At 42.7% G+C, this 25,620-nt stretch overlaps 2 protein-coding genes across 3 annotated transcripts in view; one reads left to right on the top strand and one right to left on the bottom strand.

Annotated features, from left to right (window-relative positions):
* LOC135196174 (REST corepressor-like) overlaps positions 1-25,620 on the bottom strand; it is a 117,843-nt gene that overhangs the window by 44,136 nt on the left and 48,087 nt on the right. The gene's annotated exons all lie outside the window — the stretch shown is intronic.
* Positions 7-21,910, top strand: LOC135196466 (REST corepressor 3-like). The gene is made up of 6 exons (XM_064223320.1): positions 7-32; positions 1,550-1,663; positions 17,993-18,162; positions 19,251-19,353; positions 20,611-20,721; positions 21,794-21,910. The coding sequence occupies exons 1-6, from the start codon at positions 30-32 to the stop codon at positions 21,908-21,910; spliced, it is 618 nt and encodes a 205-aa protein (XP_064079390.1). The 5' UTR covers positions 7-29.

Genomic DNA, 25,620 nt, shown 5'->3' with positions numbered 1-25,620 from the left:
ATGGCAAAAGTTTTCATCGAATAAGGCAGATGGTATGTACAGCAGGGATCTAAATTGGTGGCTTAAGCACATTTTTATTATTACTATTACATATTATTATTTATGTGTGATGTTGAGCAACTTTTGTAAGCAAATGTTGGTGTAGCTTGTTGCCACAGGTTTTCGGGGTGGGATTAAATGATGTTTGATACTCAGTGAACCTGATGGATTAAGGTTTATGTTAAAAGCTTGGTAATTATGGCTTGATAAAGTAATATAATAAACAGAAATTACTTAAAGTTCAAAACTTTCTCTTTTAGAATGTTTGTATAGTAAAGTACCATATAGGTTGCTGAGGGAGAGCAAAGTGATAGCATCTCACTCTCCAAGGTAGTTAAGGAAAGACTGGAAGACTGAATGCGTCACGATGGTGGTGTGTAGTCTCTGACTAGCTATCACCTCATGCACACAGGAGTTGACCGAGATCTCACAGAATACTTCTTTACAATCTTTGATTGTTTTTAACTGGTTACTAGCTAGCGCTTGGTAAATATTGGTAAGACCTCAGGTTTGTTAGCTATGAAAAATACAAATACTATATTAAAAATTTGTCATATTACCTGGAAAAGTCTCTAGAACAACTACTACTATAAGAAGAAGTCGAATCTTTCTGGAAAATTATTCAAGACTTAAAGTGATTGTTGAGGTTTTCTTGGCCACGGCTGTTACATCTAAAGAGTTATGTAGGCGGCAGCTAAGTGCCTCCTCAATTTGTGCCTGTATTTGGGTTTTCTTGTCAGGTTCCCAATTTGCCAAGTGTACTATAATAATAATAATAATAATAATAATAATAATAATATCCTTTATTTCAGCTCAGGGCCATATACATTGAATATATAAAATACAGAAGTAGTAAACACAATCTAGATACATGAGATAACATGATAAAAATAATGAATAAATGGCATTATCCACACAATAGCTGAGGTAGTATAAAAGATAGTAATCATAAAAACTACTGGTAATAACAGTAATGATATTGGAGAGAGAGAAAATGCATTGAGTTATAATAATTAGTGCACAGATTGTATAACTTAAATTTCAGCAAGAGAGGTGGTTACAGTAGTCAGGTCTAGAGGGCTAAATACAAAAATTGAATGTAGAAAAACTAACTTGATAGTATTCACAGTAATAATGAAAAAGTAAAATATCAGCAATAAATATAATAATAATGACAGATTCATAACACCTTTAGTTTGTTTAAATTGGTTTTAGGGTCTTGAATAAAATGTATGATATTTATTTATATAGGTTCTGAATAGTATTGAAACAGTGAAAATAAATGAAACGTATTCAGTATTTAATTGAACTGTTCCATATGATATTGACTAGAGGGGAACTTCATTATACTTCATTCATCAAATGTAACAGCTACACTTACAGATGAAGAACTTTTTTTGTCTAGTCACTACTTAGTTGATCACCTTTTGTTTTAATTTTATGCTTAATGTTTATCTGACTAAATGAAACAGTGTAAGTGCATTAATCTGAGTTTATTATTTATTTCCAGTTACCAGACAAAACAATAGCTCAACTAGTTAAGTATTATTATCTCTGGAAGAAGACTAGACAGAGGAGTTCTCTTATCGACCGTCATGCAAGAAAGCATACTGCCAAATTACAGGTATGTGTACAGTCAGTTTTGATCTTAAACATTGGTTCTTTGTCCTTTTCCCTTTTGTATGTATGAGCATTAATTTTTTTTTAAACTGTTCTGAGCAACTTCTTGGCATAATAGCAGGTTTCCTAAAAAAAAAAAAAAAAAAGCAGGTATCCTAAAAAAGAAAAAAAAAAAACGAAGTAAGAGAAACTTATTTTGATAGCTGCTAGATGCAGAATGGTGAATGTACTTTGGCAACAGTTGTCACTGAGAACTTCTGGCATGCAATGTGCTATTCAGCTTCTGTTAGTCAAGGATCACCCTCCACTGGGAGGAGTCCCTGTAGGAGACACCGAAGAGACATATGGTGATGATGAACGCATACTTTTCTGTGGCTGCCTTATGCAAACACTTCTCCAAGGAGGTCTCTGTTAACAAACTTTTTGAGGTGTAGAGGGGATGCAACCATGGCCACCTAACCTATCAGGGACATCCAAAGGGACCTTCCACTGCATGTGGTGCTGCAACAGACGACCCCCTAATAGGCATACATGAGTGGTTTTTCCGTTTCCCTTAATAGGTACATCTCTGTCTGCCACAAAAGCGGTGCTGTTGCTGTGCACCTCTTGCAGTACGTTGTCAGCCCTAGCTGCAATCCCTTTTTTGTTCATATATAAAACAAACCTTTCTTAACATTAAGATAAATATTCTAGCACCAGCTGGAAGTCCGGTAAAATTATTAAAAAACTTGTGTGATCCAGGGACTATTGGCATCTGTACCTGGTCACGGGGAATTGATAGTTCCCACAATGCCCTGGCACCCTGTGACCCATCAGTTACTTTCCTACTACCTGTAAGAGAGGATGTGATTACTCTCTATCTCTTTAAAACTGGTTTAGTTTGCCTGTTTTTTCATATCTTTCTTTGTTACCTTTCTGTGGGTGCTCTCAGTGTGTGTGTGTGTGATCTGGTAGGGTGAGTAAGTTGTGAGATCATGGAGAATTTTGCTTCACTAACAGAACTTTCTTTGGGATCTTGCAAGAGACAGGAAATTCCCTGGAGTGAGTGGGTTTCCTTGTTCGAGATTCTTGACGTCGGTGTCTACAGATCCTCACTCAACCTGTAGTAGGTGCAGAGTTAAATATATGTACTATTTACCAATCCCTTGTTCAGTTTGTCGTAGTTGGTGGTGGAACAATGGAAGAAGTTTTATGAAAAGAGTCAGTAGAAAAGAAAGGAGATGCTGCACTTGGATGACCAAGTGTCTTCACGTCTTTTGTATAGGCTATACATCATACTGTTCCATATGTTTCTTCACCTGGATTTGATGTTTCCCATCTAAAAACATCAATTTCTTCTAATGATTCGTTATTGGAAACACCAGGAGGGGTTGGGGTTTTGGGAAGTTTTGTACATAATTACGCTCCTTCCTTCCCGGCAGGAAGCTGGGGAGCATCTCCATCTTTGTCCCATGTTTCAGCCCCCAATGTGCAGAGGATGGAAGGAATGTGGTCAGCGTTAGGCGTTGTCAGGCGTACCAACCGTTGGAAGGGTTGTTATCCTGCTACATGACGTCATGCTTCCCTCTGGGTCTTCCCACTATTAGTGTCCCTCTTCCTTCCATGGTCAGCAGTTTATGGGGACAAACTCTATGGCAATGGCAGCGGTGCCGATCTCTCCAATGACTCAGAATTTGGAAAGTAATTTTGCAGCCCGCGCAGGGATACCAGCAGCATCTTCCTTCAAGCGTGGTGACGTCACAACCCCTGCCATCAGTGACTTCACAAACCAACATGGCAGCCACCATGACCTCACAGCCTACTCCCACTCTCACGTCCCTGTTGCCTCCGGATGAGCATACGCTTTCAGACTCTGTAGCACATGCATTTATGAAAAAGTTACAAGTTTCAGAAGAGAAGATAAATAAGAAAGACAAAAGAAAAAGACATAAATCATCATCATCTTCTTCTTCTTCTTCTTCTTCTTCTTCTTCTAGTTCGAGGTCATGGCAAGACTTGATGACGTCACTGCGTGCACCAGTCAAGTGTTGGAGGATAATGGACTTCATGGCTGATCCTCGTGCGAAGAGATGATTAAGCTCTTCTTCATCTTCGAGCCAGGACTGTCACATCCCTGTCAAAAACAAAGTGAAGAAGGCAGTGACTGATACAGGTAATGGCAATGATGGCTGTCATTTAAATACGTCGGCATGGCTGAAAGATTTGACGGACACTGGAATGGAATCGGCCGAGACAGCGATGCCCACTATGATGAGAAAGCCGTTTGTGGATACACCTCTGTTGGTTAGGGAATCAACAGTGAGTAGACATCAATCTTCAAAGAATGGAGGACAGGTACCAGTTTCTTCTGTAAGACCTTTTAAAATAAGAAGGAAGGATGATAAAGCTCCCATTAAAAGGACAAATAATACAGAGTTGGTAACCCCTCCGGATGCACTGATGGAAATGACGGCTTGCCTCTATACCAGAAGATCAAGGTCAACTTCCCCAATGGCAGTGGGAAATGATAGCCCAACAGCCACTGAGAATAATAGTAGAAGCATGGAGGATGTACGTTCTACTTCACGGGAACTGTCTTCCTGGAGGAATAGACAGGGTTCTCGCTCTAGATCAAGGAGCATGGAGAGATTTAGGCGTTCGCATTCTCCTGGCGGCTATTCAAGATCGAGCCAACAACGGCCATTAGAGATCAGACATGCCACAGTCGTGGGTTGCACGGCCAGGAATCACATGGACATTTATCAGCTGATAGGAGTGAGCTAACTTTGCAGCCAAACATAATGTTTAGGAAGCAGATGAAGGGGAGAATCAGGAATTTCTGGCTTTTTATGCAGAGGTGATTGACTTGATTCACTAATTCAATAAGCTCTCAAGGAGGTCAGAAACCCCTTCCAGGATAGCTCCTACAGGGACTGAAGCTCTATTGGGACTGAAAAAGGATACTAAGGTGTCATGTTGTATGAATTACCATGCTCAAGTCATACAGAGTGTGTTACAACATGTTGATACACAGATCTCCAGAAGAGATAATTCTTTAAGGTCAAACAGATCGTTTAAGTTCCTTTCCCCTCTGTTACTGAGACAGGAAATATTATGGGACACCTATTGTTCCACTACTAGCGAGACAAACCAATCCAGACATGATGAGATTAAAACCTGGATTAACCTTGGATCAAGTGAAGATGGAATGCCCCTCAATGACTTGTCAAGAAGCTGCTACATTGGAGTCAACAGCTTCTTGTATCTTTCAGATGGCTTCTTGGTTAGACCTTTGGTCAACAGCAGCAGCTAAGATTACATCCTCAGAGTCAACCAAACCAGGAGATTAGTAGATGAGACTGTTTATCAGATTGCTTCAATCGGGTTTGAAAGCAATTTCATACTTGACAAATTTGATTGCTAGTGTATGGGCTAATATCCTGTTGATGAGGAGAGATGCAACATTAGCTAGATTAAGCTGTACCATGGATTTGGATTCCCTTTTAGGAATTCGGATTGGGGACATCTTAGAGTCGCAGTTGCTGTTACCAAAAGTTATGTTAGAATCTGCAATTGATAGAAAGATGGATACTAATGACAGATTAATCCAACAGGCAGTTAAGAAAGCCTCTGGAAGCCATTCTAATTTTAGGGAAGTAAGACAACAACAACAAACACCACAAAAGAGACCAGTGAGACATAATCCCTGCCCTAGGTTAGCAAGACCCTCTTCCCCAAGGAAGAAATTATCTCATCAGCCCTTTACAGTAGACCCAATAGAGGAAGGGGGGTATTAGAGCAGAGGGAGAGGTTCAGCCGATAGATTGGCGTCTCTCACCACTCAGTCACACCGGTGGGGGGATGCCTGACAAATCATTGGAAGGTGTGGCACAGATTCGGAGCAGAGCAGTGGGCAGTGGATGCGCACAGTCCGGTATCTGATCCCATTCAGAACAACCATTACCGCAACCTCTCTTACACTCATGGGTCTCAGAAATTTCTTTTGTTCATACACGAAACAAACCTTCGGTAATTAACATTAGGATTTACTAGCGCCAAGTGGAAACCGGTTTAGAATTAAAATTACACTTGTGAGATCCAGGGAACCTAATGGCATCTATACCAGGTTACGGGGCATGTATACCAGAATGCCCACGGCTACCTGTGACCCATCAGTATTTTCTACCGCCTTTAAGATAAGACGTGTTACTGTCTATCTCATTTAAAGCCGGTTTTTTCAGTTTTGCCCGTGTCTTTATCCATTTCATTTTTTATTTTTCATTCCTTTTCTTTTCTCCAAGTGTGATCAGTGTGTGGTAAGAGTGTATACGTGGTATGATGGAGAATTTTGCCTCAACATCGGGATCGTCTACCGCTTCTCGAAGAGGAGAAAAGGACAAATGCCAGGATGTCAGTGGCTTCCCTTGTTCTAGGTTCCTAACCTCGGTGTCGACGGACCTCCCATCCAACGTGTAGTAGGTGCAGGGAAAAACGTATTTGTACGGTTACTAATCCGTGTTCTGTTTGTCGCGGTTGGTCGGTGGAACAGTGGAAGAAGTTCTATGGGAAAAGAAAACCAATACAAAAGAAAGGGGGTGACGCCATCTTTGGATGACCAAACCTTACCGGCTTCTTTTGTATCGGTAATAAACCAGGCTGCTCCATATGTTTCTCCACCTGCTTTTGAATTGTCTCATACCCCTTCGGTTTCTCCTAGCGGTTCTGTATCGGAAACGTCAGGAGGGGCCTTGGGTAATTTTATGAATAATTTGCACTCTCCTTTGTGTTCCCAGCAAGTAGAGGGGGAGAGATCCGCCATCTTTGTTACAGGCTCCTGCTACTCAAGCGCATAGGTTAGATGGTACGTGGTCAGCGCTAGGCCTACCAGGCGTACCAACCTTGGATGGTCTGCTTGCGCATTATATGACGTCACGGTTCCAGCAGGGTCCGGCAGCGCTGAATGTTCCTCATCCCCCGGGCTTGCAATTTATGGGAATTAATGCCGCTGCTTCACCATCCCACTCTAGTATTTACAGCGATGCAGAACGTGGGAGGTAATTTGGCAGCAAAACGTGCGGTTACCAGCAGAAACCTCTCAGTCTCTCCCTACGAGAGGGATGACGTCACAACATACGTCACACTCTGAGATGGCAGGCGTGATGACGTCACAGACAGATTCTCGGCCGTTTTTCGCTGCACCCAGACGCTAATACGCCTTCTGATTCGTTCAATGCAAAACTGTAATGCAGAAGTTACAGGATATAGAGGAGGAGAATGAATAAGAGAGACAAAAGAAAAAGTGTGATTCGCCTTCTTCGTCTTCTCCTCTAGTTCGGCGTCATCGCTAAGTCGATAACGTCACGGCGAGCGCCAGTCAAGCGTTGGAGGAGGATTCGGAGTTCCTAGCGGATCCTCGGGCCAAGAGGAGAAGAATCAATTCTTCCTCTTCTTCGGACGAAGACTGTCATTTCCAAGTCAGCAAGAAGGTCGGAAAATCAGTGGCTATTAAAGCACAAGGTTGCCAGACGAAGCCGTTCGCAAGAGTCCGAGAACAAGCGAGAGAGGTGACGGCCGGCGAGCTAGCGGCCGAGGCGGAGTTGCCAGTTCGGATCGCAAAACTGCGATACCTCTGGTAAAATCGACGTTGGCGGCGAAAGGTGCAGCAGAGGATGGAATGCAGGTCCCAGTTTCGCCAGTAAGGCCGTTCAAAATACGTACGAAGGACGATAAGGCTCCTATTAAAATTATACGAAAAAATAGAGAGTTGGCAACCTCGGCGGATACGTTCGTGGAAGGCAGTGTCCGTCTGGATAGAAGGCCGAGGCGGCTCGCCGACGCTCGAAAAACGATGCCAATGCTAATAAAGACGAACTTACCTCTGTCTTAAGGGAGCCTCATCTTGGAGATCTAGACGAGATTCTCGCTCTAGATCTGTGAGCAGAGAAAGAGTGAGACGTTCTCGTTCCCCTGCTGACTATCTGGGATCGAGCCAACAGCGGCCAGCAAAGATCAAAGAGGCCGCGGCCGTAGGGGCAGGCGGCCGTGGAATTCCGGGCCGTCTGTCAGAAGATAGAGGCGAGACAAACTCTCTCGTGACGGAGAGTGGTACACTGAGCCGGAGGAAGGAGAAAACCAAGAGTTTCTGGCCTCGTATGGCAGAGGTTATTGATTTGATTCGTCAATTCAATAGCCCCCCCTTTCGGAGAAGACAGAAACACCGGCCAGTATGCTTCCTCCTGGAATTGACATGGCGTTTGGGACTAAAGAGGGCATACCAAGGTGTCGTATGAATGCCTGTTCGAGTCATGCGGAATCGGTCTTGCAACACGTAAACGCAAAGATTGCAGGAGGGATAATTCCTTAAGATCTAATAGATCATTTAAATTTATTCCCCCTCCAATGATAAAAGCAAAGGAATATTATACACACCGAAGGTCCTTTGCTGTCTAGACAAAATGAACCCTAATGTTTTGTAAGGTTAAGGGCCTGGATTAACTGGATCAGGTTTTTAAAATGGAGTGCCCTTCGATGACGTACCAAGAGGCTGCCACGTTAGAAGCAACAGCTTCTTCTGTCTTTCAGGCTGCTTTCCTGGTTTAGACCTTTGGCCTGGTTCAACAGCAGTGGCGAAAATTGCATCATCGGAAGCAACAAGGAAAGTAGTGGATGAACCGATTGTTCATTAGATTACTACAGTCGGGGTCCAAGGCGATTGCGTACCTGACAAACGTAAGTGCCAATGTTTGGGCAAATATCCTGCTAATGAGGAGAGATGCAGCATTGGCTAGATAAGCCGCAATGTGGATTTGGATTCCCTGTTAGCAATGAGGAATGGGGATATCTTGGAATCACAACTACTGTTGCCAGAGGTCATACTGGAAGAAAGCGATAGATAGAAGAAGGATGGACACTAACGATAGGTTGTGCAACAGGCAGTTAGGAAAACCTCTAACAGTCAAACTATTCCTTTGAGGGAAGACAAACAGTAGATGTCTCGAAAGAAACCAGTGAGACTAGCATCCCTAATAGAGTCACAAGACCCTCTTCCCCAAAGAGGATAACTCATCGGCCCTTTCACAATAGAAACAACAGAGGAAGGGGCAATAGGGGAAGGGGGAGAGGCTCAAGAAGATAGGATGGGCGCCTCCCATCACTCGGCCACACCAGTGGGGGGTTGCCTGGCAAATCACTGGAAGGTGTGGCAGGAACTAGGGGCAGAGCAGTGGGTGGTGGATGTTCCCTCAGGATCGGGTATTTGATTCCGTTCGAGGTAACCCGCCCTGACAGATCAACCATTACCCCACGTCACTTATGCCCACAAATCTCAGAAGGCCACTTATTCTGCAGGACGAAGTGAAGAAGATGATGGAAAAAGGAGCTGTGCAACAAGTATGCAGTCCGACAAAGGCTTCTACAGCAGGATTTTCCTGGTACCCAAAGCCAACGGGGAGTGGAGGACAGTAATAGACCTGTCAACGCTGAATCTGTTTATAAGGAAAACCAGTTTCAAGATGGAAACTCCGAAAACGTTCTACAAGCAGTCAGAATCGGAGACTTTATGCTGACAGTCGATCTAAAGGACGCATACTTTCAGATACCAGTCCATCAGTCTTCAGGAAATTTCTCCGCTTCAGTCTTGCAGGGAAAGCTTTCGAGTTCAAGGTCCTGTGCTTCGGATTGACAACGTCTCCTCAAGTTTTTACAAGAGTGTGTTCACCCTCGTGTCGGCGTGGGCGCATGCTCAGGGGATCAGGCTGATAAGATATCTGGACGATTGGCTGGTGATAGCAAAGTCCAGGGAGAAATTACTCAGGGACAGGGCGGCCCTCCTGCAGCTTTGTCACAGCCTAGGTATTGTGGTGAATCAGCAGAAGTCGCAGCTGGATCCAAGTCAACGTTTGGAATATCTGGGAATGGTGATAGACACAGCACAAGCCAAAGTATTCCCGACAGACCAAAGAGTACAGAAATGCAAACAAGTGGTGAATGCCTTTCTGGGAAAGCAGGGTACACAGCCAGCAAGACAAGTGGGCAGGTGGGTGCTGGGGAATCCTAACCTACCCTGGAGAAGCTAGTACCCACAAGGGAAGGCTACCACCTTTCGGTCCCTACAATGGCGGATGGAATGGAGGTAGTTTTTGGGTCAACCAAAACCAGTAGATTCACCCGTACGAGCAAATTTCCCTTCCCTTGTCGGCAGAAGTGAGGAAAGACTTTTGGCGTGGTGGTGTGGACGACGACAATCTGACAGTGGGTGTCCCCCTTCAACAATCCTCCCAGACCATCTTGCTGTTCTCGGATGCGCATAGAAGGGCTGGGGAGCCCATATGGAGGAGTTGATAGTGTCAGCAAAATGGAGTTGCAAGGCACAGAGAACTCCATATAAACGTGCTGGAGTTGAAAGCAGCTTTCTGGCTCTACAAGAATTCAGGGAGAGAGTAAAGGGACACTCAGTGGTATTGATGTCAGACAACACCACAGTAGTAGCTTATATAAAAACAAGCAAGGAGGCCTAGTTTCTCGGCAGTTACATGTGATGACAGTTCAACTTCACCAGTTGGGCTATAGAGAACCTGGTAGACATCAAGGCAGGTATATTCCGGGAAAAAGAAACATAGTGGCCGACAAGTTGAGCCGCAGGGATCAGATTCTGGGAACGGAGTGGTCCCTACACCAACAGGTAGTGGACAGGATGCTCATGTTGTGGGAAGGACCGATCATAGACCTATTCGCAACCAGGTACAACAAAAAAGTTGGAAGTGTATTGTTCAGTAGTCCCGGACGCAGAGGCAGTAGCAGAAGATGCGCTACAACACCCCTGGGACAATCTGGACGTGTACGCATTTCCTCCATTTTGTCTAATCCGTCAGGTTCTGAACAGGGTAATGCGGTCTCAGAACCTCAAGATGACCCTGGTAGCCCCGTTATGGCCGAAAGCAGAGTGGTTTCCAGACCTACTGGAACTCCTAGTAGATGTGCCAAGAGAGTTACCTCCATGGAGCAACCTTCTGTGTCAGCCTCACGTGGAGAGGTACCACCAGTCGGTGAAGTCCCTATCGCTTCACGGGTGGAGACTGTCAAGTATCTCCTCCGAGAGCGAAGGGTTTTCGCAGAAAGCAGCAACTCAGATGGCAGGTATATCAGAAAATCATATGCGACAGTATACCAAGGGAAGTGGTCAGCATACTGTGATTGGTGTCGTAGGGGGAACGTGTCTCCACTCGGTACCACTATTCAGCAGTTAGCAGACTTTCTGATATATCTCAGAACAGAAAAACATATGTCTGTATCTGCAGTGAAGGGGTACAGGGCTGCTCTAGCCTCAGTCTTACGAATGAAAGGAGTGGACATATCGTCTCATGGGAGTTTGGCCATGGCTGATGAGGAGCTTTGAACAGTCATGCCCACCAAAGGAGCTAAAAGCCCCAGATTGGGATCTGACCAAGGTACTGAGTAGTCTGACAAAACCCCCTTACGAACCACTAAGGCAGTCCACGGATAGGAGCCTGACCCTGAAGACAGTCTTCTTATTGGCCCTGGCTTCAACCAAAAGGGTGGGGGAGCTACATGGCCTCTCATATTCTCATAAAGCACTCGAGAGGTTGGAGATCAATGGTGTGTGAGTTTGTCCCAGAATCGTGGCAAAGACCCAAAATCAACAATAGTAGACGGCAGATTCGACTCCTTTACCATACCTTCCTTGGCAGACTTTGTAGACAACGACAAAGCTGAAATACTCCTGTGCCCCGTCAGGGCACTAAGGGAGTACTTAAAGAGAACAAGGCACCTCAGGCGGGGTGCCAGAGGTTGTTCGTAAGTACAGGATGGAACAAGAAGGAAGTGTCCAAGAATACAATATCATTTTGGCTAAGGGAGACGATCAGAGATGCTTATACTGCAGAAGACAGAGGGAGGTCAGATAGCCAGGTGGGAGCTAGAGCTCATGACATCAGGGGTGTGAGTGCTTCCCTGGCATTTAAGAAGAACATGTCTGTGGATAAAATTCTGAAAGCTGGCGTGTGGAAGCGCCAAACAACTTTCACCTCATTTTATTTGAAAGATGTTTGCCCATAGATCCTTGGACACCTTTTCCTTGGGTCCAGTGGTGGCGGCCCAACAAGTGATATAGTTCATCCAGTGCCCCTGGTGGGTCAGTTTGCGTCTAGTCTAAGATGAAGGTATGAAAGTAGAATGAATGGGATGACTGGTCTTTTTCTTTACTACTTTCTTCCTACTCCTTTAACTACGGGCAATATGAAGGAGAGACCGTCATGTGTTGGAACGGACTAGATGCAGGTGAGATGGTCAGCCATACTGTGAAGCTATCTTAGCTGATGATATACTTTTCAGTAGCAACACACCCCTCTGGATAAAATAAGGAAAAGAGGGGTGAAGGTGGATCCAGTCGCAAGGGACAAGAGTAAACAGTAGAATGGTATCTACACCCAGTGGGAGGAAACCAATAGATCCGCTTATATCTTTGGTCCTAGGTTCATTGTCCATTCTCTAGAATTTCCCTATATATTCGGAAATGGATAAGGTGGCAAACTCCCAGCGTGTTGTAGAGACTTACCTCCCTCCAATAGTAAGTCTATCCTAATGTTAAGACCGAAGTTTGTTTCGTGTATGAACAATACCAAATTTGTAACTAATTTGTATTTTTCATAAACTAACAAACTGAGTCTTAACAGTTAAAGGCCCACCTCGAACCACCCCTCTAGCAGTCTAAACTGGGTTAGAAATATAACTGATGGGTCACAGGTAGCCGTGGGCATTCTGGGTATACATGCCCCGTGACCTGGTATAGATGCCATTAGTCCCTGGATCTCACAAGTGTAATTTTAATTCTACCGGTTTCCAGCTTGGCGCTAGTAAATCCTAATGTTAAGACCTCAGGTTTGTTAGTTATGAAAAATACAAATTAGTTACAAATTGGTATATTCTGCAAGAAGAAGGGAAGATGACAGAAAAAGGAGCTGTAGAGCAAGTAACACTCCCGTCAAGTGGATTTTACAGTCATATTTTTTCCTTGTCCCCAAGGCTAATGTAGATTGGAGGACAGTTATAGATCTGTTGACATTGAATCTGTTTGTAAGTAAAACGAGATTCAAAATGGAGACCCCAAGGACAGTTCTAGCAGTAATCAGGGACAAGGATTTTATGCTGACAATAAACTTGAAAGATGCATACTTCCAGATCCCTAACCATCAGTCTTCCAGGAAGTTTCTCTGCTCCAGTCTTGCAGAGAAGGTTTCCAATTCATAGTTCTGTGTTTCAGATTGACAACGTCTCCTATGGTATTTACAAGAGTATTCGCTCTCGTGTCGACATGGTCACATGCTCAGGGGATCAGGCTAATAAGACACCTGAACGACTGGCTGGTGATAGCAAAGTCCCGAGAAAAATTACTTCGGGACAGACATATCTTTCTTCAGTTTTGTCACAGCTTAGGCATTGTGATAAATCAGAAGTCGAGTTCGGACCCCAGTCAGAGGTTGGTGTACTTAGGTATGATGATTATAGACAGTAAAAGCCAAAGCTATCCCTTCAGACCAGAGGGTAGAGAAGTGCAAACAAGTAGTGAATGCCTTCCTAGGAAAGAAAACACAACCAGCAAAGCAGTGGCAAGTAGTCCTAGGACTCCTAAGTTCCCTGGAGAAGTTAGTGACACACGGGAGACTACATCTTTGGTCCTTACAATGGAGGATGGAAGGGTTTTGGTCACCAACTGTAGATCACCCATACGAGCACGGTCCCCTGTCGACAGAGGTGAGGTAAGATCTACTGTGGTGGTTGCAAGACAGCAATCTGACAGTAGGAGTTCCCCTTCAGCAATCCTCTCCAGAGCTCCTGCTGTTTTCGGATGCGCCACTCGAGTGGTGGAGCACTCACATCACATTGGGAGGAACTGGATGATTTCGTGGGAGTGGAATCACAAGAACAGGGAACGCCATATAAATGTGCTAGAATTAAAAGCAGCCTTTCTAGCATTACAGGAGTTCCGGGAGAGAGTGAAGGAGCACTCAGTAGTATTGATGTCAGACAACACTGTAGTAGCTTATGTAAACAGCAAGGAGGCCTGGTATCTCGTCAGTTAACACTGATGACAGTTCAGCTGCTTCTGTGGGCTGTAGAGAACTTAGTAGACATCAGGGCCAGATATATTCCAGGAAAAAGGAACGTTAAAGCCAACAAATTGAGCCGCAGGGACCAGATTCTGGGGAACGGAGTGGTCCTTACATCAGGAAGTGGTTGACAGAATATCAACAAAAAAGTGGCATATATTGTTCATTAGTCCAGACAGAGCAGCAGTCGCAGAAGATGCTCTACAACACCCATGGGACAATCCTGGACTTCTACGGCATTGCCTCCAGTTTTGTCTGACTTCACTACGATTTGCATTTCCACCATTTTGTCGGATACATCAGGTTCTGAACAAGGTGATGCAGTCTCAGAATCTAAAGATGACCCTGGTAACCCCACTGTGGCCGAAGGATGAATGGTTCCTGGGCCCATTGGAACTCCTAATAGATGTTCCGATAGAGCTGCCTCCTTGGAACAACCTACTGTGTCAACCACACGTAGAGAGGTACCATCAGTCGGTGCATTCCCTATCACTTCACAGGTGGAAACTGTCAAGTACCTCCTACGAACGAGAGATTTTTCTCAGAAGCCACCATCGCAGATGGCAGGATATATCAGAAGCTCATCGACAGCTGTGTACCAGGGAAAACTGCTGACTACTGTGATTGGTGTCGTAGAAGGAGCCTTTCTCCAATCAGAACCACTATTCAACAGTGAGCAGGTTTTCTGATATCTCAGAACAGAAAAATATCTGTCTGTGTCTGCCATAAAGGGGTACAGGTCTGCGCTAGCTTTGGTTCTGCGAATGAAAGGTGTAGACATTTCCTCTTCATGGGAAATGGCTATGTTAATGAAGAGTTTTGAGCTGTCCTGTTCCCTAAAGGAACTAAAAGCTCCCAATTGAGATTTGACCATGGTACTGACTGGCCTGACAAAGCCCCCGTATGAACCATTACGACAAGCCACGGATAGAAACTTGACCCTGAAAGCAGTCTTCTGGTTGGCTCTGGCCTCGACCAAAAGGGTAGTGGAGCTACATGGTCTGTCATATGTGGTGAAGCGTTCCAGAGGATGGAAGTCTATAGTCTTCGAATTTATTCTAGCATTCGTAGCTAAAACTCAAAATCCATCAGTAGTAGATGACACATTTGTCTGCTTTTTGATACCTTCTTTGGGAGAATTTGTGGATGATGACCCTGAAGAAATGTTGTTATGTCCTGTCAGGGTACTACAAGCTTACTTAAAAAGAACTCAACATCTCAGACCGGGATGCCGAAGGCTTTTTGTGAGGACAAGACAGGTCAAGAAAGAAGTGTCCAAGAATACAATATTGTTTTGGCTAAGAGAAACGATCAGGAATGCATATTTGACAAAGTCTGGAGTGTCTAAATTAAGAAAAATATGTCTAGAGAGGATTTTGAAAGCTGGTGTTTGGCTATGTCAAACAACTTTCACTTCCTCTTATTTAAAAGATGTTGCCCATAGATCCTTGGAAGTTTTAGACATCCTCTCAGTATAAATTCCATTTAATAACTAAAAAGATTCTCAGTTGGTGAAAGAACAAGCATTTACTTCTGACAGGCCTCCTTTTATATGTAAGGAGCAGGAGCTGTTCTAAGAAACCTAGAAATTTGAAAAAGAAACCCACAAAATCACTTTGTAACTTGTTTACTTCTAAGTATTTACATTTAGTTTTACTCCACACTCCAGTACTTTCAGGCCCTTCTGTGGCCCATTCTCAAGAGATGTTTGGGATGTTAGCCTGAGAAGACTGCTGGGCCTTGACCCAGGCTAACATCCCAAACATCTCTTGAGAATGGGCCACAGAAGGGCCTGAAAGTACTCGAGTGTGGAGTAAAACTAAATGTAAATACTTAGAAGTAAACAAGTTACAAAGTGATTTTGTGGGTTTCTTTTTCAATCTTCAGAAGAAAACTGAAAGAAGTTTTTGTTTGGTTAAACCTAGAAATGTCAAGTTTTTGTCAGAGAAGGGGTAGAGTTAGTTTGAAGGGAGACAGTAGTGATTTTTGCAGACAGTGCAGCAATCCTTTCGTACTTCAGGAAGCAGGGAGGGACCAAGTCCAAGTTCCTGCTGATGATGGAAATCTTTGGTCAGAGTTCAAGAACATTCTTGTAATACCAGTTTCTGCCAGGCAACAACAACATTTTAGCACATCAGTTTAGAAGGAAGTGCCAGGTTTTATCAACAGGTTGGTCATTACCTCCACAAGTATATCATGATCTGCAGAAACCATGGGGCTTACCAAACATATATACTTGCACCAAGCTCTCTCTACTGGGACCCCCCAAACTTAGGCAGTGGATGCAGTGCTAACCGACTGGCTCGTTCCTTACTTTTTTTTTGCATTCTTCTTTGCTTTCTTATCTGAGGCAAGTTTTTGCTTTAATTCTGGAATGCAAGAATGCTAGAATGACTCAGTCCCTTAGTGGCCGCAGGCAGACTGATTCCTGGACTTAATATTTATGGTGATAGATCAGCCTCATCCTCTACCTTGCAGATCAGACCTCAAACAACTACCCATGTTAGACCTCTTCACTTCAGTTCAACAGGAAGCTAGAGGTCTACTGTTCATGGTCCCAGGTTTGTTCATTGCGGCAGAAGACCCTTCTGCAAATTGGGAACATTCTGGAAGGTTGAACAATGGAGTGCCCTACTTCCCTTTCTCAAATCTACCGAAGACCCAGAAAAGCTGTCTTCAACTCCCAACACGTTGAGTGTGGAGTTCTTTGTTCTGTACGCTCCATGCTCCCGAGGCCAGGATCAACCTCAGAAAATAGACCTAGTACTAACACAAAGGACAGGGAGCTGGGGATGACAGTTGACGTAGTGAGGGTAAAGGCCTACCCTTCACAAGAGAGGCTAACCAAATTCCTAAAAGTATCTGACTTCTTGGCCAACCCTCACCAACCAATGAAGAAGTGTCAAGCCCTGGTTGGTCACCTATTGTCCTTGGAAATATTGGTACCCAGGGGCAGGACCTGTATCCATTCCTTGGAATGGAGAATGAAGAAGGGGGGAATGCCACTCACAGGCCAGCATGGGATATAAGTATGACAAGGAAGGTACTGAAGGGTCTGCAGTGTTGGAGGAGCCCAGAAAACTACCTGAAGGGGGTACAGTTTAGCTGGCCATCCCCGTAAATGCTGTTATACTCAGACACATCCTGAAGGGGCTGGGGCACCCATCTGAATGTCATATGCATTTCAAGGATGTGGGATGAGGAGCAGCATCAACAACACATCAACATCTTGGAGATATGAACAGTTTGGCTGGCACTCCAACACTCCTAAGATCTCCTCCAAGGGAAGACCATAGTCATCATGAGCAACAATACCTCGATGGTTGTGTACATACCAAGCAAGCAATGAGGCACAGTGCTTATGACTTTGAACAACTGATCGGTGAAATGCACAAATGGTCAGAGACTACAGGACTGACGCGGACTGCCAGGTACATTCCCAGGATGAAGAACATCATGGTGGACCAACTAAACAGGGCAGATAAGATAGTGGGAACAGAATGGTTATTAGAACAGTGTAGGGTGTAGAGGACAGGTTGCTCAAGTAGTGGGTGAGTCCCACATTGGATCTACGTATTTGCAACAGCAAGGAACTACAAGTTGCCCCTGTATTGTTCGCTGGCCCCAACCAAAGAACCATCCTGTAGGATGCCTTTCAGCATCCTTGGGACAACCAGACAACTTCAGAAGGTCATCAACAGGTTGTTCATGTTCCAAGGTCTGAAAAAGATGCTCAAAGCTCCAAAGTGGCCGAGCAGAATTGTAGGCTGTTGCCAACTTGTTCTGTCTACCAGTTGTCCCCGTTGCCCAGTTGTCCGTTATCCAGTTCACTGTTGCTTAGTTGTACTGTCGCCCAGTTGCCCCTGAACTGATCCAGGCATAGCATTAGGATTTTGTTTCTCATTAACAACCAAAGAAGTAAGTACAGATTATGTATACAGGCAGTCCCCGGGGTTATGTCGCTCTGGACTCACAGCACTTGCCTCGTGGCACTGTTAACCACAATTTTTCAGCGCCATAAGTGGATTTATGGCGCCATTGCCTGCTTTATGGCGCTGTAACCTGGATTTATGGCACTGTAACAGCACTGTAAGTGCTATTTATTCCCTTTATAATTATGGTGATTCGGGTTATAGGTTTGTATATTAAGAAAAATACAAATTTCTTTATAATTGGTATATTTATAAGGTCTCTGCAAGCAATGATTTTTTTATGTTGGTTTATTGTAGCAAGCCACTGATGGAGTTTTGGCTGATAGTAATGGTGATCGCTCAGAAGAAGATGAAGAAGGTCGTGGAGGAGAGGAGACAAAAAATTGCTCGAATTGTACCATCCCAGCATCTATTCTTAATGAATCTCCCAAGGGAATGCAATGTTCAACTTGTTATAACCATTGGAAGTAAGTGATAATTAAGGTTTTTTGTAATGACCTTCCAGTGTTAATTGGTAATAATAGAGATGAACTTTTCCTTCCTGACACAAGAATTAAAATTTGTGATTGAACCACTGCAAAAGTGTGTAAATTCATTTTATGTCAGGTAATATGGTTACAATTTCAGTAAAATATAAAGACCACTGATCCTTTTGATATATAACTGTAAATGTACGATATGTTCTGCACAAATCATTAGTAAGGGTGGCTGTTTATTAGTAGTGTTATTCATTTTTATGTTAAGTATGTTAACAGTTTTAATGTAATTTACTTCCAAAATTACATCAATCATGTGTGCCCACATTCATTGACTCAAATATTCTTTATTAAAAGGACAGAAAATAGGACTCTCGCAGCACATGCATGTCCTGTACCCTCAGGTAACCATTAAATAACATCCCTTACTTGTAGTGAGTTTGTAGCTTTGCTCACACATCAGTCTAGAATTCTCTGTGGTTATTTTCTTTCTTTTGGCTCGTTAGTCATCAACATCATTCTAACCATTTTCTCATTTATTCGCGAACTTCATGTTTTAACTTATTTCACTTTTCTTTATATTAAGTGATGAAACTGTAATTTCTACACCTTGCCTGGTACTTTTCAATTTCTGACTTCTTGGTGCACCACTAAAATGCCTAAGTCTAATTCATAACAAAGGACTCAGAATTTGCATTGGAGTATTCTCAGCATCTTTGAACAATTTTTGTACATTAAAAGTGGCAAACCACCCCTCTCTCTCCATTATGATTTAGTAACCTGACAAAGACTCATACAGGTACCAACCCCATCAACTAATGAACTTTTCAGTCCAGAAGTATTATTATTATAATGAATAATCATAATGCTCTAGTACTGACGACCAGATGACATGCACCATGAGACAACCATAAATATAGTAATGTCTTTAAACAAATATCTGTTGAGTCTGAGTGTATTTGAGATCACAAATGCACACATATGATTGTGAGCTTTGTATGAAAAAAACTACTATTCTGTTATGATAAAAACTCAGTACTTGTGAACGGTTATGCAATTTATTTGTTTCCTTGAAAAAGGAAAACTGGCAGTTTACGACCCACTGTGGGACCCATGAAGAGAGACAAGCAGTTAATTAAGCATAAAAGGCGACCCCCACGAGGCATGCACATTAATCATGAGGTGAGTGGCAAAGCATATGTTAATTGAATTTGTGCACATATTTGGTACTTAAAGGGCTTACTTACTTAGAAAATACTAGGATGAGGATTTTGTTCTTGAAGGATTGAGAGATGTTCCTGGCATGGGATATGTACCTTACTCTGATGTGTTTTAAACCTAGCATTTGTTAACCCTTAAACGCCGACTGGACGTATTTTACGTCGACATTTTTTGTCTCTCGGGTGCCGACTGGACGTATTTTACGTCGACATACAAAAGTTTTTTTTTAAAATTTGCAGAAAAATACTTTTAGCCTACCAGCCGAAATCTCTTGAATCACGCGCCTTGGGGGATGCTGGGAGTTCACGGATCAAGGTGTTTGTTTGTTTACAATCGTTATGCAGGTGCGCAAGCGCAAATTTCTTTCTTGCCGCACTTAAGGATTGAGAGATGTTCCTGGCATGGGATATGTACCTTACTCTGATGTGTTTTAAACCTAGCATTTGTTAACCCTTAAACGCCGACTGGACGTATTTTACGTTGACATTTTTTGTCTCTCGGGTGCCGACTGGACGTATTTTACGTCGACATACAAAAGTTTTTTTTAAAATTCGCAGAAAAATACTTTTTAGGCCTACCAGCCTAAAACTCCTTGAATCACGCCCGCCTTGGGGGGATGCTGGGAGTTCACTCGGATCAACGGTGTTGTTTTGTTTGGTTACTAAGTCGTTATGCAGGCGCGCAAGCGCAAATTTCTTTCTTGCCGCACTAAAAAAAGTATCTGTGACACATCTAGGAAATTATTTTGTCACTTTGACATAATTTTTGTACCATTTTAAATTAGCTGTTACATGAAGTATTATATATGAAAATGTGCGCATTTTTATGTAGAATACAACAAAAAAATACTCATGATTGTAGCTTTCATCAGTTTTGAGATATTTTCATATAAATAACGATAAGTGCCAAAATTTCAACCTTCAGTCAACTTTGACTCTACCAAAATGGTCGAAAAATGCAATTGTAAGCTAAAACTCGTTATATTTTAGTAATATTCAATCATTTACCTTCATTTTGCAACTAATTGATATCAAAGAAAATGGCATTTCCTGTTCACTGAAACCTCAGTATGAAAGATAAATTTGTAGAAACTTGGAGATGAATAAACCATCATAATAATTCAGAGCTGGACTTCATCTTTATGTATGCCTTATATTAGCCTTGAAAATGTGGTTGAAATTCATGTACTTCAACATATATTTATTTTTGTTTCAAAAGGATCTGATGGCTATGATATCTCCTGGACCTCCTGGTCCTCCTGGCACTCTCACACCAGGAATGCAGCTTTTAAGACACATGGAGAATGAAGTCATTGCTCTCAAACGACAGGTGAGTTTTTTTTCTTTGTTTTGTAGAATGCATTTAAAATGTCATATTGAATATCTTGTCATGTAAAGTCAATCCTAATCATGATAGCAATAAGATTCCTTGAAAAAAGGAGCTAGAGACCTGCCGAATACTATATTGTTACCCGTTACTAAACTTAAAATTTTGTGTAACCTTTTTATAAGTAATAGATTATTCACTATCATACTGTATTGTGAGCTTTATTATGATATATACAGTGTTCCCCCTGTATTCACGGGGGATGTGTACCAGAGTCCCCCACAAATAGCTAGAATCTGCAAAAAGTTTATTAAAAGTGCCTGTTTTGTTAGATAAAACTCAACAAATAATGTTTATACCTGTTTTTTTTTTAATAGTTTTATCACAAAACGTGCATTTTATGATGAAATTGATAAAATAACAACAACAGGAATTTGTGGATATTTCTCAGAAAATTACAGCAAATAGGCGAATTTTCCACGAATAAAAGGGGTATATGTTCCAGAGAGAAATCTGCGATTTGTGAGTCCATGAATCTAGAGTGTATGAATACGGGGGGGTTCACTGTACAGTACAATTCCAATAGCCTAGGATCAGTGGGGTACCAACTGGGTGCTGGATTAGCAAAAATGCTGGACTTACCAGTGACACCAGTGACCCTTAAAAATGCTGTTTAAAACTAATGAAATTTCTGTACCCAACACTTTTAATGGAAGTTACCTCCTTATGGAATGAGTTTTAGACTCCACAGTAACCCTTTCAGAAGTAACTGGGTCAGCAGAGGAAAGGGAAGCAGGAGTCCTGAGAGCTTGTACTTCACCACACAATATACATTATTAACCCTTTGATTGAGAAGTAGCTAACTTCCCAAACCCAGAGCAATGTCCCAGCCTTTATTTTCTTCAGGAAGGAATGGGAAACTTCCCCAGCCTTTCCATCACCCTCTGGCTACAGCTAGGTAGAGGGGAGGGGAAACAAACTTTGTTATTATCTCAGCTACCACATTTAGAGGGTTGTTTTATATGAAATTGGCAATAATTAATTTGGAGATGCATCAGGTTCCTAAATACTTCAGGGCTCTGGTAAACATCCTAATCTTCAGACTGTTATTGCCCTTCAGATATCAGTCCATCTTATTTCCTCTTTAGAATCACCAAGATCTTCAACCTTGCCAGCAGTTTCAAGACGATGAAGTAAAGGTGCTAAAAGTCATAAAGTAACTGTCCAAAAGTATGTCACAGTTGCCTCTTTTTAGTAAGAGGTCAACTGGGACTGTATTTGGGTCTGTGAACCCTACCACAAGGAGTATAGAATGGTAGAAGCTGTGTGATAGTTCCATCATATTGAATGACCAGACAGTTCTAATTGATGTACTTTTGAACCTTAAGTTTTTTCCTCTTGTCTGCTGTGGGACCATTGATTTTTTTACTGTTTTAACCTAACTCAGCTCTACAGATGGTTACCAGCCCCCACCTGAGTGTCTTTTACTAGGTACACACTATTAAAGCGCCTAAGTGGTGTAGTCGGTATGGTGTTGGCGTACCACCTCAGTGGCTGCGAGTTCGATTCTCAGGTATTCCACTGAGGTGTAAGAGATGTGTATTTCTGGTGATAGAAGTTCACTCTCGACGTGGTTCGGAAGTCACGTAAAGCCGTTGGTCCTGTTGCTGAATAACCGCTGGTTCCATGCAACGTAAAATCACTGTGCTAACCAACTAACTATTAATGTTACTTGGTAGATGGGTTTCTCCTGAGCTTCTTCTCCAAGAGAGGAGGGTCCTCCAATTATCTTTTAACAGGCAGGTTTGTATTTCTGCAGGAACAATAAACAAATTTTAAAAGTGATTTGTGTTTTTAAGTTCTACAGAAAAGAGCATTTTATATTTACTTAAATCACCTAATTTACTCTGCATGGCCCCTACAGCTGAAGGAGAAGTGGCTAATGTTTGTAGGTAAGTGGGATGTATTTCCCCACTCAACTTCCTTTCAACTTCCTTAACCAGCAGTTAACTACCTTGTTACTGAGTTCAATGACTGATCCAGCTCCACTGAAGGATACTCAGATGCAAATTGCTGGTTGAGGAGAAGAAAAACCTTCCCAAGAAGGAAAAGTTAAAACTCCAAACTCTGATGTTCCCTTCTTGTAAAACACTCTCCACTGCGATTTAAGCTGGCCATACACGCACACGACTGGCATAGGGTTTGTCCTGCCAGGATTAGCGCGCGCTCCAGTCCACTTGGGCATTCCCCATACACGCAGATGACTTGCTCTAAGCATATTTTGAGAGGACAGAGTTAATATGCAGTAGCTGTGTTTCTTTCAGTCCTTTAGTGTCCTGATATAGTGAGTGTTTTAAATCATGGCACCAAGTAAAAGGATAAGTGCAATAATGATACTAGCACTCCTGCCTGCGAGACGAATACGAGCATGAAATATGCAAGAAAAATCGTAAAATATGGGTGGAATCATGGCTAAGACTTTATTGAAAGAATTAAGGGAAAATAATCCAGAAGATTATAGAATTATTTAAGAATAACTGTTGATGTCTTTCAGAGACCTTTTATTCCTCATGTCTCCAAAAAATAACATATTTATCTATTTTTTTTACTTAATTCCACTAATTGCTCATAAGCTGCTTGTCTTGGAGTAATCCGGACTTCGTATTTTCCACAAGCATGGAAGTGCTCCTCTACGGGTCCAAAAAATCACAAATGAAATGGTGAGATAAATACTTGACTGACTGCGACATCCTTTCACAACAGCTGTACTGCCATGACTCCCACAAGGAAATAGGGCGATCATGTCTGAGTACTGATACAGGTATTGTACATAATGAAACGTTGCCTCAGTCCTTCCCAACACCTGCAGCGCGACGCAGACCAATCGGTTTTCAACATGCTGAAAGGACGACGGGACAGGCCTGGCTCGACAGTACTGGCATCAATAGCCCCCTTACACAATAAAGACTGACCGGTTTAGCCAGTCGCTATGAAATCAGCGTGCCAGTGCTTACATATATGGCCGCCTTTAGGCCAGGAACGAACCATTCTTGGGTAGGATTTAGTAATCGTACAATTGCTTATCTCTGCACCGATTGCACGTCTTATGAGCATCTGTGATTGCAGCTGCCAGAAACCTTGAGCATTGGAAAGCCCTGAATGCCCGGGCACATGCATTAACGAGGCTGTGAAGACTCAGAGGAATCTATAATAAACAGTAACCGTCAACAACAAACTCACTGAAAAGGAAAGAAAGAAAACATGGGGTACAATCAACCGGCTTGGAAGGAGAGCAAAAGCGATAGTGTCTACTCTCCAAGATGGTTAAGGAAAAGACTGAGTGCACACAGAGTGCAGCTATTACCTTGTATGCAGAGGAGTTGCCAGATCTCAGTTTCCTTGCTATACAATCTTTGATTGTTTTTAACCGCTTTCCAGCTGGCACTTGGAAATTAGCCTATTGTTAAGACTGAAGGTTTGTTAGCTATGAAAAATACAAATTGATGAAAAAATTTGTCATATTTTGAAAAGCTAATTATGACAAATTTACAAGCAATAGACAAATTTACAAGCAATAGAACCATTACAGTCACCACCCTATGTACAAATATTCATAGGTAAAACAGACAGTGGCACAAGTTAAAATTGTATTTGGAACACTCCCCACTGCCACCCATAAGTTCAAATTTGTACCTATTCTGCCTATTAAGAATTTTTGCAAAGAACAGAAAACCCTGTTCCTTTAACCCCTTCCCTGCTTACCCTGAGTATTCTTGTGATTAACTACCATGTATTTTTTTGCAATGACGAAAAAATACGTACTCATTCATACTCGTAAAATATCCTACTTATTTCTATCTTAACGATTTAATTGTTCTTTGATGAATTTCCATTTTCTATAGTACTTCTTCTCCCCATTGGAAACATTTATTATATTTTTATCAATAGATAGTGGTGTGCATTGTTTACTTCATGAACTTCCAGGATGAATGTCATAACAGACGAACTTAGCAGACGGAATCAACTGCTTCCAATGGAATGAACGCTAGAGCTCCAGGTTTGCAAGGATCTTTGGAGGCTTTGGGAACAGCCGACAATAGATCTCTTTGCGACCGTGAAGAAACATCGTCTGCCAATCTTCTGTTCGCCAGTTCCCGACCCTCGTGCATGGGAGACAGATGCTATGCTTCTAGATTGGACAGGACTGGACCTGTATGCTTTCCCTCCGTTCGCAAGGATTCAGGAGGTGATAAACAAGTAAGCGAGTCATCAGAATGTCTCCATGACCCTTGTAGCCCCTTTATGGCCGAGGAAAGAATGGTTTCCGGACCTTCTTTGTCTAATCGTGGACTTCCCAAGACTTCTCCCTCAGAAGAGGTCTCTACTCAAACAGCCTCACCTGTTCAGGTTCCACTAGGGATTGTCCTCTCTGTCTCTGACAGGCTTTTGACTGTCAAGCAACCGGTCAGAGCAAAAGGCTTTTCAAGACAAGCTGCAGAAGCCATTGCTAGATGTCAGAGATTGTCTACTAGCAAGCTCTATCAGTCGAAATGGTCAGTTTTCAGAAACTGGTGTAGAAGACATAACGTCTCTTCTTCTAAAACCACTGTCACACAGATAGCGGAATTTCTGCTATTCTCAAGATCCTCAAGGAAATTATCTTCCAGTACTATTAAAGGGTATAGAGCAATAATAAACTCTGTGTTCAAGCACAGAAGTCCAGATGTCGGACGCAACGACGACATTAGCGATCTTATTAGATCCTTTGATACTTCCAAGTCAGAAAAGTCTAGAGCAGTCTCTTGGAATCTAGACGTAGTACTGAAGTGGCTTTTAGGGGACTCTTACAAACCCATCCGCTCGGTATCGCTAAGAAACCTCACTAAGAAGACCCTTTTCCTG

The sequence above is a fragment of the Macrobrachium nipponense genome, chromosome 17 (assembly GCF_015104395.2).
Source record: "Macrobrachium nipponense isolate FS-2020 chromosome 17, ASM1510439v2, whole genome shotgun sequence".
In the NCBI taxonomy this organism is placed as follows: Eukaryota; Metazoa; Arthropoda; class Malacostraca; order Decapoda; family Palaemonidae; genus Macrobrachium; species Macrobrachium nipponense.
Note: the sequence above shows the minus strand (reverse complement) of the source record. Positions and strands in the feature narration are given on the sequence as shown.

What these genes read in the sequence shown, in the direction of transcription:
- LOC135196466 (XM_064223320.1), top strand. An exon ending in AGCATACTGCCAAATTACAG is followed by an intron (nt 1,664 to 17,992) that starts GTATGTGTACAG and finishes GGTTTATTGTAG; the next exon opens with CAAGCCACTGATGGAGTTTT. An exon ending in ACTTGTTATAACCATTGGAA is followed by an intron (nt 18,163 to 19,250) that starts GTAAGTGATAAT and finishes TCCTTGAAAAAG; the next exon opens with GAAAACTGGCAGTTTACGAC.